At 38.7% G+C, this 12,749-nt stretch overlaps 1 protein-coding gene across 1 annotated transcript; it reads left to right on the top strand.

Annotated features, from left to right (window-relative positions):
• The first annotated feature begins 6,100 nt into the window (after positions 1-6,100).
• Positions 6,101-8,738, top strand: LOC143565854 (squamosa promoter-binding protein-like 15). The gene is made up of 4 exons (XM_077052708.1): positions 6,101-6,480; positions 6,913-7,028; positions 7,092-7,280; positions 8,521-8,738. The coding sequence occupies exons 1-4, from the start codon at positions 6,101-6,103 to the stop codon at positions 8,736-8,738; spliced, it is 903 nt and encodes a 300-aa protein (XP_076908823.1).
• Positions 8,739-12,749: the final 4,011 nt, after the last annotated feature.

Here is a 12,749-nt window from a genome sequence, read left to right as displayed (position 1 = left end):
ATCTGATTATTTTACCTTATGTTAATCACCTTGTCTTAGATCACATAAAAAAGTTTTTTTTTTTTTTTGTTTTGTGCGTAAGAGATGTAGCATTGTTGAGTGTTTTTGAGGTGTGTTTTACGTTATCGGAGCCGGCCCTGAAGAGGGGGTTTGGGTCCCTAAACTTTGTAATGTAAAAGATGATAAGTCGAGAACGCGAAGATTTGGTTGATAGAAGATGTTCAAATAAAAACGACATTTTCAAGTCAGCTAATGCCTGGTGCCATCAAGATTACTATGTGTTCACTCTTTCAAAGGTTTAAGAATTGGCAAGAAATTCTCTAAAATGGGTGTCAGTGCCGGTGATGAATCAATGTTCAAAGTGGACCAAAACACAATCGTTAAACGATTATAGTCCAGGTTTTTGGACACTCGTACTCATTCTCAATGACAAATATGAAGGGGAACCACAACATCTGTCCGGTAAGAGTAAAGGGAAACGACGAACAACCTTATGCTTGTCAAGAAAATAAAAGGGAATAGATGGAGGATTTCAAAATACTCTGGGATAAAAATCATTCGACAAAGATGATTTTGAATTACATAGGCTGACATCGTCTATTTTACCTTTTTCTACTTCATCCTGTCTAAAGGAAATGATGTAACCATGCTTAACCCTCCTTAATTTAATTTAAAAACTATTCTTGAATCATTGTCTGTAAGTGTAGAAGATTTTAATTCCGTTTACATTTGAATCATTGTGATACTATTAAATATTGGAAAATTAAAGTTTAAAATATATTTAACGTTACATTCTAGTCTAACAACTTGCTAGTTTAGTGTCCCTTTTAACTTTTTTTATATTAAAATTGAATGTTCAAATAACATAATTCAACATTTTAACGTTGCATACACTCAAACTGATAATAATAATAATAATAATAATAATAATAATAATAATAATAATAATATGGGAGATATGAGGGATGACCCTGGTTTGTCAGGGTTCGAGTCCTGATCTCACCCGGTTTTACCGGCTCCTCGCTGTCGTGTCGTTTGGCGAGCGTGGGGGTCGGGTTTTATCCGGTGAATCCCTCAACAGGTGGACCGCTAGGGGCTCCGTCCGTCCGGACTAGTGGCCGGCTCGGGCTACCTTTAGCCAATGGGGGCCTTGTACGGGGTACCCGACGTTACTTAGTTGGCCGTTCAAAAAATAATAATAATAATAATAATAATAATAATAATAATAATAATAATAATAGTGTCGGCAAAACAATCATGGTATTTTGTTATGATGGCATTCATCGGTCATCCTTTTCGGCATCATATACGTCAATAAAATCTTTCTTTCAATATCTTTGTCTAATTTCACATTTTGATTACCAAACTTAGAAATCCATAAAAAAAAGAGTGATATAAAGTCACAACAAAATTACATTACATCTAAAGTAATATAAAAAAAGATGTTTGGTTTATTATAGTCAAATAACACTTTCTTTAATCCATTTGGTAAATTGCAAAATAAAAAATAACTTGGGAGCTTCCAATCTTCCATTAGTGTCCGCATATCAGACACTTAAGAATGTCCACTTAAACAAATAAACAAGTAAATCTCCACCTACAGTAATATCACACTCGTAGAGTAGGATACTGGAAGGGTCATGAAATGATAACAAACATTACATCTATCATCGAAGATAGAAAGATAGTCGATTGCCAGTTAGACCCCAACTCAACAAATCATTTTTTACGTCTAAAATACAGATAACATAAAGCGTATACTATTAGTAGAAGAGAAAATAAACGATAAAAGAAAGAGAACATGAAAAGGATCACAAAACATCTAAAAAGTACATAACAACGTCCCTTACGAAAAAAGATAAACAAGACAAATCAACTCCTAACAACGATCATAATCTGAGAGAGGTGCATTCTAACAAATTTTCTTTAACGTCTCATACCATGCTAGTTTGATTCGACATATGCTCCTCACGTTTCCCTCCAACATGAGGGTCCCCACGCTTCTTACAGGTGTCACACTCGTCTCATCTCAATCTCAAATCCCTTATCTAATATGCGGTTCCACGTCCAATCTATTTAAGCTTAAGAGTGCCTAGTTATCACACACTTGAAATTTTCTGTTTAAACAAATATACAAGCAGATGCATCTAGTAATTTCAAACTCGTAGAGTATGGCCTGAGAGGATGAGATGGGTGTAATGAAGTCATGAACCTTAACTCGATCTTAAAGAGATTGCTTCCGATTAGTCTTTGATTCAACAAACTAACATTTTAAGGTATAAAATACAAAACACATATACTAGTAGTAGAAAAAAAACCATGGAAAAGGATCACAAAGCAGCAAGAAAGCAACTAATTAATTATATATATTGTTTGAACAAGTCTCATTATTTCTTCTTATCAATAATAGTTGTAGACTTCACGATGGTCCCCTCTAATGAAAACAAATAGGGCTAAGGCAACGAACAAAATGAAAGCTTTTGAAGATCTAAATCAACTTTTGGCGACATGCTTATAATAAAAATGAAAGTGATATGAGTTCTTTAAGTTAAAGCAAAAGAAAAGTTGATATAAAGCAAAAATAGGTCAACATAGGGGCACCAAAGGCGGATTGAGAGCAAATATTGACGATATGAAAAACCTATCTGCTGATAACGAGTAGAATATCATTTTCGTCCATGTGATTTGGTCACTTTTGCCTAATCATGGGGACAGAAATAGTGGTTCACAAATACGTAAATCAAGAGAAAATTAGACTCACGAAAAACCTAAATAAATATGGCAAAGAATATGTGTATTTTTATTGAAAAAAAAAAACAAGTTTCACATATTTTAAGGGAAAAAAATACATAAATAGAGTAAGGCACAAATGAAAGGCAAAAAGGCATAAATGGTAATCAAAAAACACAAATAGAGCCTAAAATGCATAAATGAAAACCAAAACGCACAATTGAAACCAAAAGAAGAAATGGAAGCTAAAAGACATAAATGGTGCTCAAAAGACACATATGAAAGTTAAAGACACAAATGGAAGTCAAAATGCAAAAATGGAAGTCAAAAGACACAAATGAAAGCCAAAACGCATAAATGAAAACCAAAGGAATAAATGGAAGTTAAATGCATAAATATAGCCCAAAAGGCACAAACGAAAGTCAAAAGGCACAAAATAAAGATAAAATGCACAAATAAAGCAGAAAAATGTATAAATGGAAACCTAAGGGCAAAAATAGAGCCACAAAAGGCAAAAATAAAAGTAAAAAAAAAAGACAAATAGAACCAAAAAGACGCACATGGAAGCCAACATGCACAAATGAAAACCAAACGAAGAAATGGAAGCTAAAATACAAATGAAAATCAAATTGCACAAATGGAACCTATAAGGTATAATTGGAAGCCAAAACTCTCAAATGTATTGCTTTAGTTTTAATTTATGTAATATTATTGTGTAATGTTTTGATATTTCTAAAACTTTACTTACATTGTATCGTATAGTATGCACTATTATTTATTATATTAAAATATAAACTAAATTAGTTATTAAGGTTAAAAAATTGGTAATAAAAAATGAATGTAAAGAAGTTAGTGATGATAAGAAAGTATAAAAAGGTTTTAGCCTTTTAGGGATTTGCCAAAATAACCATATAGGTTTGTTAATTAGGTGTATGAGTTGCTGAACCTTAGATGTTCAAAGTTGAGGGCAGTGGCGGATCCAGGAGTTTTTTTTAGGTGGTTCCCTCTTAATTTATAAGGTGGTTTCTACGCGTCTTCTATATATCCGTACACTATTATTTCGAAACTCGGGTGGTTCCGGGGAACCACCCATTTGTATGCTGGATCCGCCAATGGTTGAGGGGGTGAATAGGATCAGTTGAAGCATTCGTGAGATTAATTAGCTCGAATCAATAAAAAAGCTAGAAACGAGCAATATTTTTCGAGCTCGGGATGAGTTCAAGCCTGAAACAAAGCTCGTTTAGTTATCGGGCCCAAACTTGAGTATTGTATGAGAAGCTTGTTTGCGCTCATCGAGGCTTAACGAGTCTCGTATATTCTTTTTAAGTTTTAACTCTTGGATTTCTATGTATTAATTTTACACTCCAAAGTCGAGCTCGAGCCGAATTTAGGCTCGTTTAAGGTTTTACATGAGCTTGAACCGAGCTTAGGTTCGTTTAAAGATATTTTTCAAAAAATATAAAAATAACTACAAAAGTATATATAAATTACGAGTCTGAGCTTGAAAAACAACTCATCAGCTAAGCTCGAACCTAGTCGAGCTCTGGTTCAACTCGATCACACCCCAAAATTCACAACTAAGAACAATATGAATTTTTTAACTAAAGATGTACTAAGTTTGTGTCAGTGAGGACAATATGTGACTTGTGTTCGCTATATCAGCAGCCATGCAACAACAAAAAGGATGTTAGATTATTTTATTGCAAAAAATGTTAAATATTATTGACAAAAAATAATATAACGTACATGTGCTATCATCTTTAAATGTTATTGTAAAACACATAAACAACGTGTGCTTGGGGGTCAAACCAAACCGGTCATACTCCTAAATAGTAAGTCGTTCAGTTTGAAACCGATTAAACTCAAAACCCTAGCACACAACTGTTCGAAACTGACTAAACCGAACCGAATAAAAGGATACCGACACATCTATCTTAGGTAGCAATGTTGCAAGGTTTTTAACGTTTGTGGTGGTTAAAAAAACCTTAAAAACACATGGGCGTCTTAAATATAAAACATTAATAAATGAATGGAGATTTGAATTAATTAGTAAACTGCTGGCAGACAACGATAGGGCATGACCAATCAATTAACAACAAAGAGGTTGAGTGTTGTTCGTATTTATGCACTTTCAACAACCTTCCTTCCATCACACTTATTACTAAAATAATTGGACTGTGAATGTGAATTACAGTCAGTAACTTTATAAAAAGACGAAATTTCCAAAATTATCCTTTTTTACATAGATTTCATTTATTTCCTCGTAAATAAAACCCTTCAGAAATGTCATCAAGTCGTCAACGACGTGTTTCTAAGACGGGACAACGTGTTTGTGGGACCAATAAGCACGTGCCACGTGTTATTAATAACTCAAGGGATTACGTACCTCTTTGTTCGGCAAAATTCTTCGGGATCAACGACCTGTTTCTTTAACAAAGTCGTCAGGACGACTTGTTTTGTTTAACAAACCGTCGGGACGACGTGTCTATAAACTCGTCAGGACAACTTGTTTGTTCAAAAGTATCCTTTTTACTGAGAGATTTCATTTATGTCCTCGTAAATAAACACTTTTAGAAATGTCCTTTCAAGCATGTTGTCAACGACTTACTTTTAAGGTGGGATGACGTGCTTGTAGGATCAATAAGCATACACCAAATGTTATTAATAACTCAAAGGATGACCTCTTTGTTCAACAAAATTCTTCAAAAAGACCTGTTTAATTCTTTGTTTTTTTTAAATTAACCTGTCGGGACGGTGTGTCTACAAACTCGCTAGGACAACCTGTTTGTTCAACAAACTTGTCTGGACAACCTGTTTGTTCACCAAACTCGTCTGGACGACCTGTTTTTTCACCATACTCGTTTGGACTACTTGTTTGGGGCCAACTTACGTTATTTGATAGGGAGAAAAACACGTTGGACGAGTAAAAAAAAACCGACGTGTTTGGAAATGACATTTCTAGAACTATTGATTTGTGAGTATATAACCGGAATCTCTCTCTCTCTCTCTCTCTCTCTCTCTCTCAGGGACATTATGGGAAATTTACCTTTAAAAAAAACCCGCTTTTTAGCGATGGCAATAGGGTTTTAACGAAAACATGCGAAAGCATGTTCTTCGTTTAATATGTCTGGTCTAATTTCGGAAACTGATGTATCCACATGGGCAAATCTGACAGAATGTAATTAACATTTTACAAACTGATGAGCCGAAAGCAAAGCCTTTAATGCAACTGTGGGGCTTTAGTAAATTTTTACAATCTATATCTTTATCACCATTTCTTGTTGTTTTCAAGGGAACACCAATTCTATTTGCTACCTACTTCACTAGATTTTCTTTCATACACTTCTAAATCTTGAAAGATTTAGTGTTCATGGAGCGGAATTTGAATGCGCGTGAATGGGGAAGTTGGGATCAAAATGGTCGTGGTGATTATTCGTTTTTAGGGTTTTTGGACGAACAACAAGAAGAAGGTGGTTTGGTTTCATCTGGTGAAACGATGGTAGGGTTGAAGCTTGGTCACGATAAGTGTGGAACTAAAGTACCAGAATATTCATCGTATTCGCCAGGAAAGAGATCTAGAGCTTTGTACCAGAGTACTCTTTTGCAGCGTTGTCAAGTTGAAGGGTGTGAACTTGATCTTGCGTCGGCAAAAGATTACCATCGTCGGCATAGGATTTGTGCCGACCATTCAAAAAGCCCGAAAGTTGTTGTTGCCGGGATGGAACGCCGGTTTTGCCAGCAGTGTAGCAGGCAAGTTTTTGTTTACTAAAATAAAACGAGATAAACTTCTCGTATATTTTTTGTAAAAACCGAATTTCTTACACAATACATAATTAAGGAGCTTTTTTATAGTGATTTTCAAAATAATTTAGCAAGTTTGCCAAGTTTTTAAAATTACAAACTGACTTATAAATAATGAAATTAAAACTACAAATAAATATATAAATTGCGCTAATAAACTATTTACACGTCTTGTGTTAATAAAGAGAAGTACTAAAGTTTGAGTATTTTCTATCTTGTTTCTTTTAATGTACTTAAATAAGAGTTTACCAATTATTAATTCAATCCACACGTGTTGTTATCATTATTATTAAGTTTCTTCAAAGTTCAAACAACATTTTTGTCACTTTGGTAAGATGACCTATAGAATGAAGTCTAAACATATATGATTGTGTTTTAAAGGTTACATGAATTGTCCGAATTCGACGATCGGAAGCGTAGTTGTCGTAGGCGCCTCTCGGCACATAATGCAAGACGACGTAGGCCCCAGTCAGAAGATATAAAGCTCGGTTCAACATGTACGTTTGATCATAAACTAAACATAAAATTATTTTAGACTAATATTGTTCTGGAATGAATAGATCGAAGAGCACATATGGATTTCCTTGTGAACAGGAACACCCGTGTAGTCTCCCAGAATACAACGCCGCGAAGTTCTTCTAGTTTCAAAGGTGGATGTGCGGACATGATCATGTCGAACGGTGGCTTGTCGGACATTTCATCCTCTTTCCATGGGATCACTCCTAGAAGGGTTAATATTAATCATGATGGTATGTTTCATTTTTGCCTAAAACTTATATCTTTGAGATCATGGGAAGTTAATTAGAGATAATAATAATAATAATAATAATAATAATAATAATAATAATAATAATAATAATGTGTTGATGGGTTGAAAGATCTATGAATCCATACATGACCTATACATGTATTCGTATCATAGACTTAAAAACTCTTAAACCAATTAAACACAAATAATGTAACATGTTAATGATTTGTTTAACATATTAATCTAAACGAGTCAAACTGGTTGATGGACTGTAAACAAGTTGGTGATTTATAAATGGGTTGACAAGTTAGTTAAACGGGTTGTTGCTTGACCATATAATTAATTTTTCATATTATAAGAGAATATCATGAAACACACGTTGACTTAAATTTATAATTTTATTTTCCAAATCTACATTGACTAACATTTAAAAAATAAGCATTCCAAGTTGGCTAATTAGATTAAGTCAATACACGTATGAAGCTCGGCTAAGATTTGCCGGCAGCTAAGGCTTAGCTCTTGCCTTTTGTCATCGGTTAGGGCCAACGGTTTTACTAACAACCAAGAGATATCTTCTCTTTAGTTTTAACCGTCAGGTAAGACTTAGTTCCCACTGTACATGTGTATTATTTTGATTGGTTTTCTATTCTTAATTTTCCGATCACTTTCCATGGCATCTTTAGATTGGTTCATTTCGGAAATTTATATTTTGACGGAGGTTGAAAATCAATGTTTATTTTGCTAATTTTGTTTGCTAAAATGTCCATGTTTGTGATTTCCGCTAATTCTAAACAGCTTAACAAACTAATTTGGTTTTGTTAAATGGGGGTTACATTAACATGTCAACTCATAAAGTACCCATTTAATAAAGCATGCTAAGCATGTCAAACTGTTTCAACAAATAGGCTTAAGATGTAAACAAATACGATCCATTTAATAAAACGAGTTAAGCGAATCAATTAACCTCAAGACGACGTGTTTTTCAAACATATTATAAATATCGTTTATTGAATCATGTTAGTTGCCGTCTCCCTACACTACTCAAAAACATGTTGTAAAGAAAATTATGGAAATTAAGAAAGATGGGGAAAGTTAATGCATATACAAATAAAATTGGCGTGCTAACTGTGGGAATCAAGTAGGGTAATTATATATTCAAGTAGTGTAATTATGTAATTATATCATAAAGTAATTATGTAATTCTAGGTTGTTTAATGCCTTTTTTTTTGCAATATGTAAAGGTTTAGAAGCAAATTCTAGCTCCATTAATGCGATGGAAGTTAACCATTCTTTCGCCCTTGAAGCGGCAAGTTCTTGGAGTTTTAGAGGTCATGAAGAACCCTCGTCCTTTGATCAATTCATACATGGGCACAATGTTGGATTAACACAACCTGAGACGCCACTCGAGATGCAACCTACCCGTAACGCTCAAATACCACGTGATTTCGACTGCTTTTAATCTGATTAAGCTTTGTTGTTGGTTCATGAGTCATGACCAGCCTTTTCTAGTAATGATTTTGGTCGTTAAGGGTGTTAGGTCAATGTTAAATAATGTTTAAGATATATGTATATGTGTGTGTCAAGGCTAGTAATTGTGTGATGTAGTGAATTAAACCACATGTTTTAACTTATTTTGATTTCTAGGGTCAACTTTATTAGAGAAACTATTTAATAGTAATTTATGATTGTTGCAACAATTGGGACAGTGAAATATTGAATATATATGTGATTTTCTTGTATTTTAGATGTTTAAAATGAAGAGATCTGAAGAAATACTAATCGGACCCCGGGCAGATTACAGATAATCTGGGGGTTAGATAGATGTTTCCCACGAGGGGTTAGACCCGGCAAAGATGGTTCTTCTGATAACCTGCAAAACAGACACCGTGAGCTCGTCACTGAGAAGGGGGGGGTTCCTCCTTGTGACCACCATCCGGCGTGAGAATCAGACTAGATTGCTCTTAAATATAAATGTATATTAAGAGATTGCTAGAGCAGATATCAGGTAGAATATGTAATACGAGATAGTATATGATGATAAGATGAGATGATCATACCATTTGGGGTATTTATAGCCGAAGGTAGGTTTCCAAGAAGGTGTAGCCGGCTGAATAGTATTCCTGTTCTACCAACTGTGGCCTACGCACGTGCCATGCTGGTAGTTGGTGGGTAGGCAGCGGCTGACAGTGACCAGGCCTGCTGTGTACTATTCCTTTTCCACCAACTGCCGGCTATGCACGTGGTATGACAGGAGTTGGTGAGTAGGCAGCGGCTAATAGTGACATACAGTACAAGAGCATGCTGCTCGCCATACTGCTGTCAATGAGCTGTCGTATCTTTGGTCAGATCTTTTGCCCATACCTCGTCAGGTACAGTACAGAAGATCTTCCCGTATCGTACGGACTGGCTTATTTGGGCGGGAGTATTCCCCCACCCGCCTTTGTGCGGGATTGTTCCCGGCTTTGCTCATTCCTTCAGGTGACAACTGAATTATTGAGAGCTAAGTGCCTTGTGCGTGTAGCCTTGCTGCGCGGGTGGCCTTCCCTGATGGCTTGTATCCGCAGCTGCGGGGACAGGCGGAGTACTTCACCATTGGGAGGCATTTCCTGCGGGAACAGCTTGCGTACTGCGCGTAAGGACGTCACGTCTCTGAGCATGGTGGGTCCTGCGGATCCAGTTGGTTTCTGCGCAGACGTCTCTCTTCAAGGTGAGTCTTGCGGGTCCAACTGGGCTCTGCTGGGACCTACCTCTTCAAGTCCCCCCAGTCCAATGTTCTTCTCATGAATGTTTAATAAAGTGAGGTGAACTTTTGGACTTAAGCAAAGGGTTTTGAAAAGGGTTTAGTTTTAAGGTTTTCCATGGGGATTCTTCCCGCGGAAGTCCTTGTCACTTGCAGAAATTCCCGACTTTCCTGCTTGATCTTTGGGTATGATGCGGGTAGGTCTGTAACCTCCTCGCAAGTCAGGAGCGTTGAGTCCCACTTGTGTGGATTCTCCATGAGGTTTTGGTAGTTCTGAACATAGTGATCAATTATGTTAAAACCACCAATTCCATCTTGAAGCTTCAAACAATGTAGTTCCCAACATTCCCGCTATGCGGGGATGTTATTTCCGTTTCCGCAAGCATTGCTCAGAAGATCCTTCTTGGTTTCAATTCCCTGCGGAGCGCTAGGTATGTGAAGGGTTTTGTCTTAACACTGTACCCGCGCTCGTCTTACGGTTACTTTATTTCCAAGGTATTCCTGGCGTCAATTCCCTGCGGGTGCTAAGTATGTGAAGGGTTTTGCCTTGACACTGTACCCGCACCCGTCTTATAGTTACTTGGTCGCCAAGGTATTCCTGGCGTCAATTCCCTGCGGGTGCTAAGTATGTGAAGGGTTTTGCCTTAACACTGTACCCGCACCCGTCTTATAGTTACTTGGTTGCCGAGGTATTCTTGGCTTCAATTCCCTGCAGGTGCTAAGAATGTGAAGGGTTTTGCCTTAACACTGTACCCGCACCTGTCTTACAGTTACTTGGTTGCCAAGGTAAGGGGTATTTTCCCGCTTACTTTTGAATCTTTTTGAATTTTTTGAAATTCGAAGAGTTGGTGAAAGGATAAGAACAGTCCAAACTGCTGAAACGTCGTGCGACGGTTTCTTCTGACTGTGTCAGGACGTGCAGGAAGTTATGGTGACGTGACAGTACATGGTCATTCCAGACGCTTTTTCAGGCGCGTGGGGGCGATTTTTCGGGCGTGTGGCCGCGAAATTAATGGTACGCGTCCTTTCAACAGCTGTTGCCAGCTTGCTTTTTGCCACGTGTCATAGTTTCATTGCACCTTCGATTTCTCTCTCTTCCGCATTAAATTCATCGCATTAATTGCGATTAGTATATAAAGGGGGAGAGGGTTCTTTGTAATCCACACTTTCACTTTTCTCTTCATCTTCAAAACGATTTCCGGCGAATACTCACCTTTTCAGTCGAGCATTCTCTTGAAATCGTTTTCTTCTTTCATCTGCAAGATGTCTTCTCACGATCTCGAAGCTACAGCCCAGGAGGCTGGGGTGTACGCCGATGACAAGAGTACTGCTGGCGAGTGCCAGTGTGCTCTGCCTGTCGATCTATATCAGTACATCGTCAGGAAGTTCATGCTCGAGTCTCTCGAGCCTGAGTTTCCTGAACCTCATCAGACGGTGTATGATGCCCCCAGAGGCAAGATCGGGGTATATGCTGCATTCTTTGTCTATGGGAATCTTAGGTTCCCTTTGACAAAGTTTGTGTACCGTGTCCTGGAGAGGCACGGTGTACACCTGACCGAGGTGCACCTGATGGCGATCGCAAAGATTCGCCACTTCGAGTGGGTGTGCCGGATTCTGGGCATTGAGCCCTTCGTCGACCGCCTGATGACCTTCTACTCTTGGAGGTGCATCCAGGGGTGGTATACGCTGATAACCCGGATCAAGGGTTTGAAAGTTTGCGCAACCGAGCGCAGTCTTCGTTCGTGGAAGCGGGAGTTCTTCTATATCTCCGCTCGCGCCATCCCCCTTGCCATGAAATTTAAGAATGGGCAAGCTCTCCCCAGCCTTCACGCCTCCAACTACCAGGAGGCGGAATGGTTTTCAAAGATTTCCCGAGTCCAATCTCCGGTTTACCGGTTTGCGGAGTCCGGGATGGTGATGCTCGGGATGAGCCGGGTGTGGAAGGATGCGGAGGCGCAAAAGATCCCGATCGTCCTTGAATACGGTTCGAACTCTGTTCCTTACGGTATGCTCTGTTTCTTTTTGTTGATTTAGAATCTCTTCTAACTTCTTTCCTGTTTATTTCAGAGGGGAACGACTTGCAGTCGCTCCTGTATCCGCGGGAGGCTGAAAGTCCCGCTCGGATGGGAACTCGTGCTCTAGATGAGAACGAGTTGCCCATCCTTGAACAGACGGCGGATCGGTTCGTGGAGGTCTACCCGTCAGGCCACGAGATCCTGAGCGCCAGGCGACCAGGTAAGGCGTTATTCAACCCTCGACCCCTCAATGCTGAAACCTCTGCTGGAATTCCTCTAATCTTGTGTTCTGATGAGGAATCCGCAGATGGTCCTCCGTTGGTGCGGAAGAAGAAGGCTGCCGGCGGGAAGGGAAAGGCGAAGGCCTCCACTGCCGATCCGGTGCCTCGGTCTGATTCAGAGACCGAGAGCGAGGAGGTGGCGGGGAACCCGGGTGGTGATAGGACCACTGCTCCGGAGGCTGCGACGACTGTCACCTCCGGAGAGCCCAGGATGACAACGGTGAGCGGCGTGAAGAGGCCGGCTCCATCGGGTTCATCCCCGCCTGTACGCACTTTTAGGCTCAAGAAAACCCGTAAGTACAAACTTTAATTTTAACTTCATAGCTTTCCATCATTAATATCTTCATTGTGCAGGCGTGGATGTTGACGCATTCCAGGGTGGAGCGGGGAGGAGTACCTCCGGACCCATGACGGTAGGCTTGGTCAGCCTACCT

This window comes from Bidens hawaiensis, unplaced genomic scaffold, assembly GCF_021521415.1.
Source record: "Bidens hawaiensis isolate Kalapana, Puna unplaced genomic scaffold, B.hawaiensis_p1.1 tig00001236_1, whole genome shotgun sequence".
Classification (NCBI taxonomy): Eukaryota; Viridiplantae; Streptophyta; class Magnoliopsida; order Asterales; family Asteraceae; genus Bidens; species Bidens hawaiensis.
Note: the sequence above shows the minus strand (reverse complement) of the source record. Positions and strands in the feature narration are given on the sequence as shown.

Coding starts and splice junctions, on each gene's coding strand:
- LOC143565854 (XM_077052708.1), top strand. CDS start 6,101: ATGGAGCGGAATTTGAATGCGCGTGAATGGGGAAGTTGGGATCAAAAT. Junction 7,029..7,091: donor TATAAAGCTCGGTTCAACAT/GTACGTTTGATC, acceptor TGGAATGAATAG/ATCGAAGAGCACATATGGAT. Junction 7,281..8,520: donor GGTTAATATTAATCATGATG/GTATGTTTCATT, acceptor CAATATGTAAAG/GTTTAGAAGCAAATTCTAGC.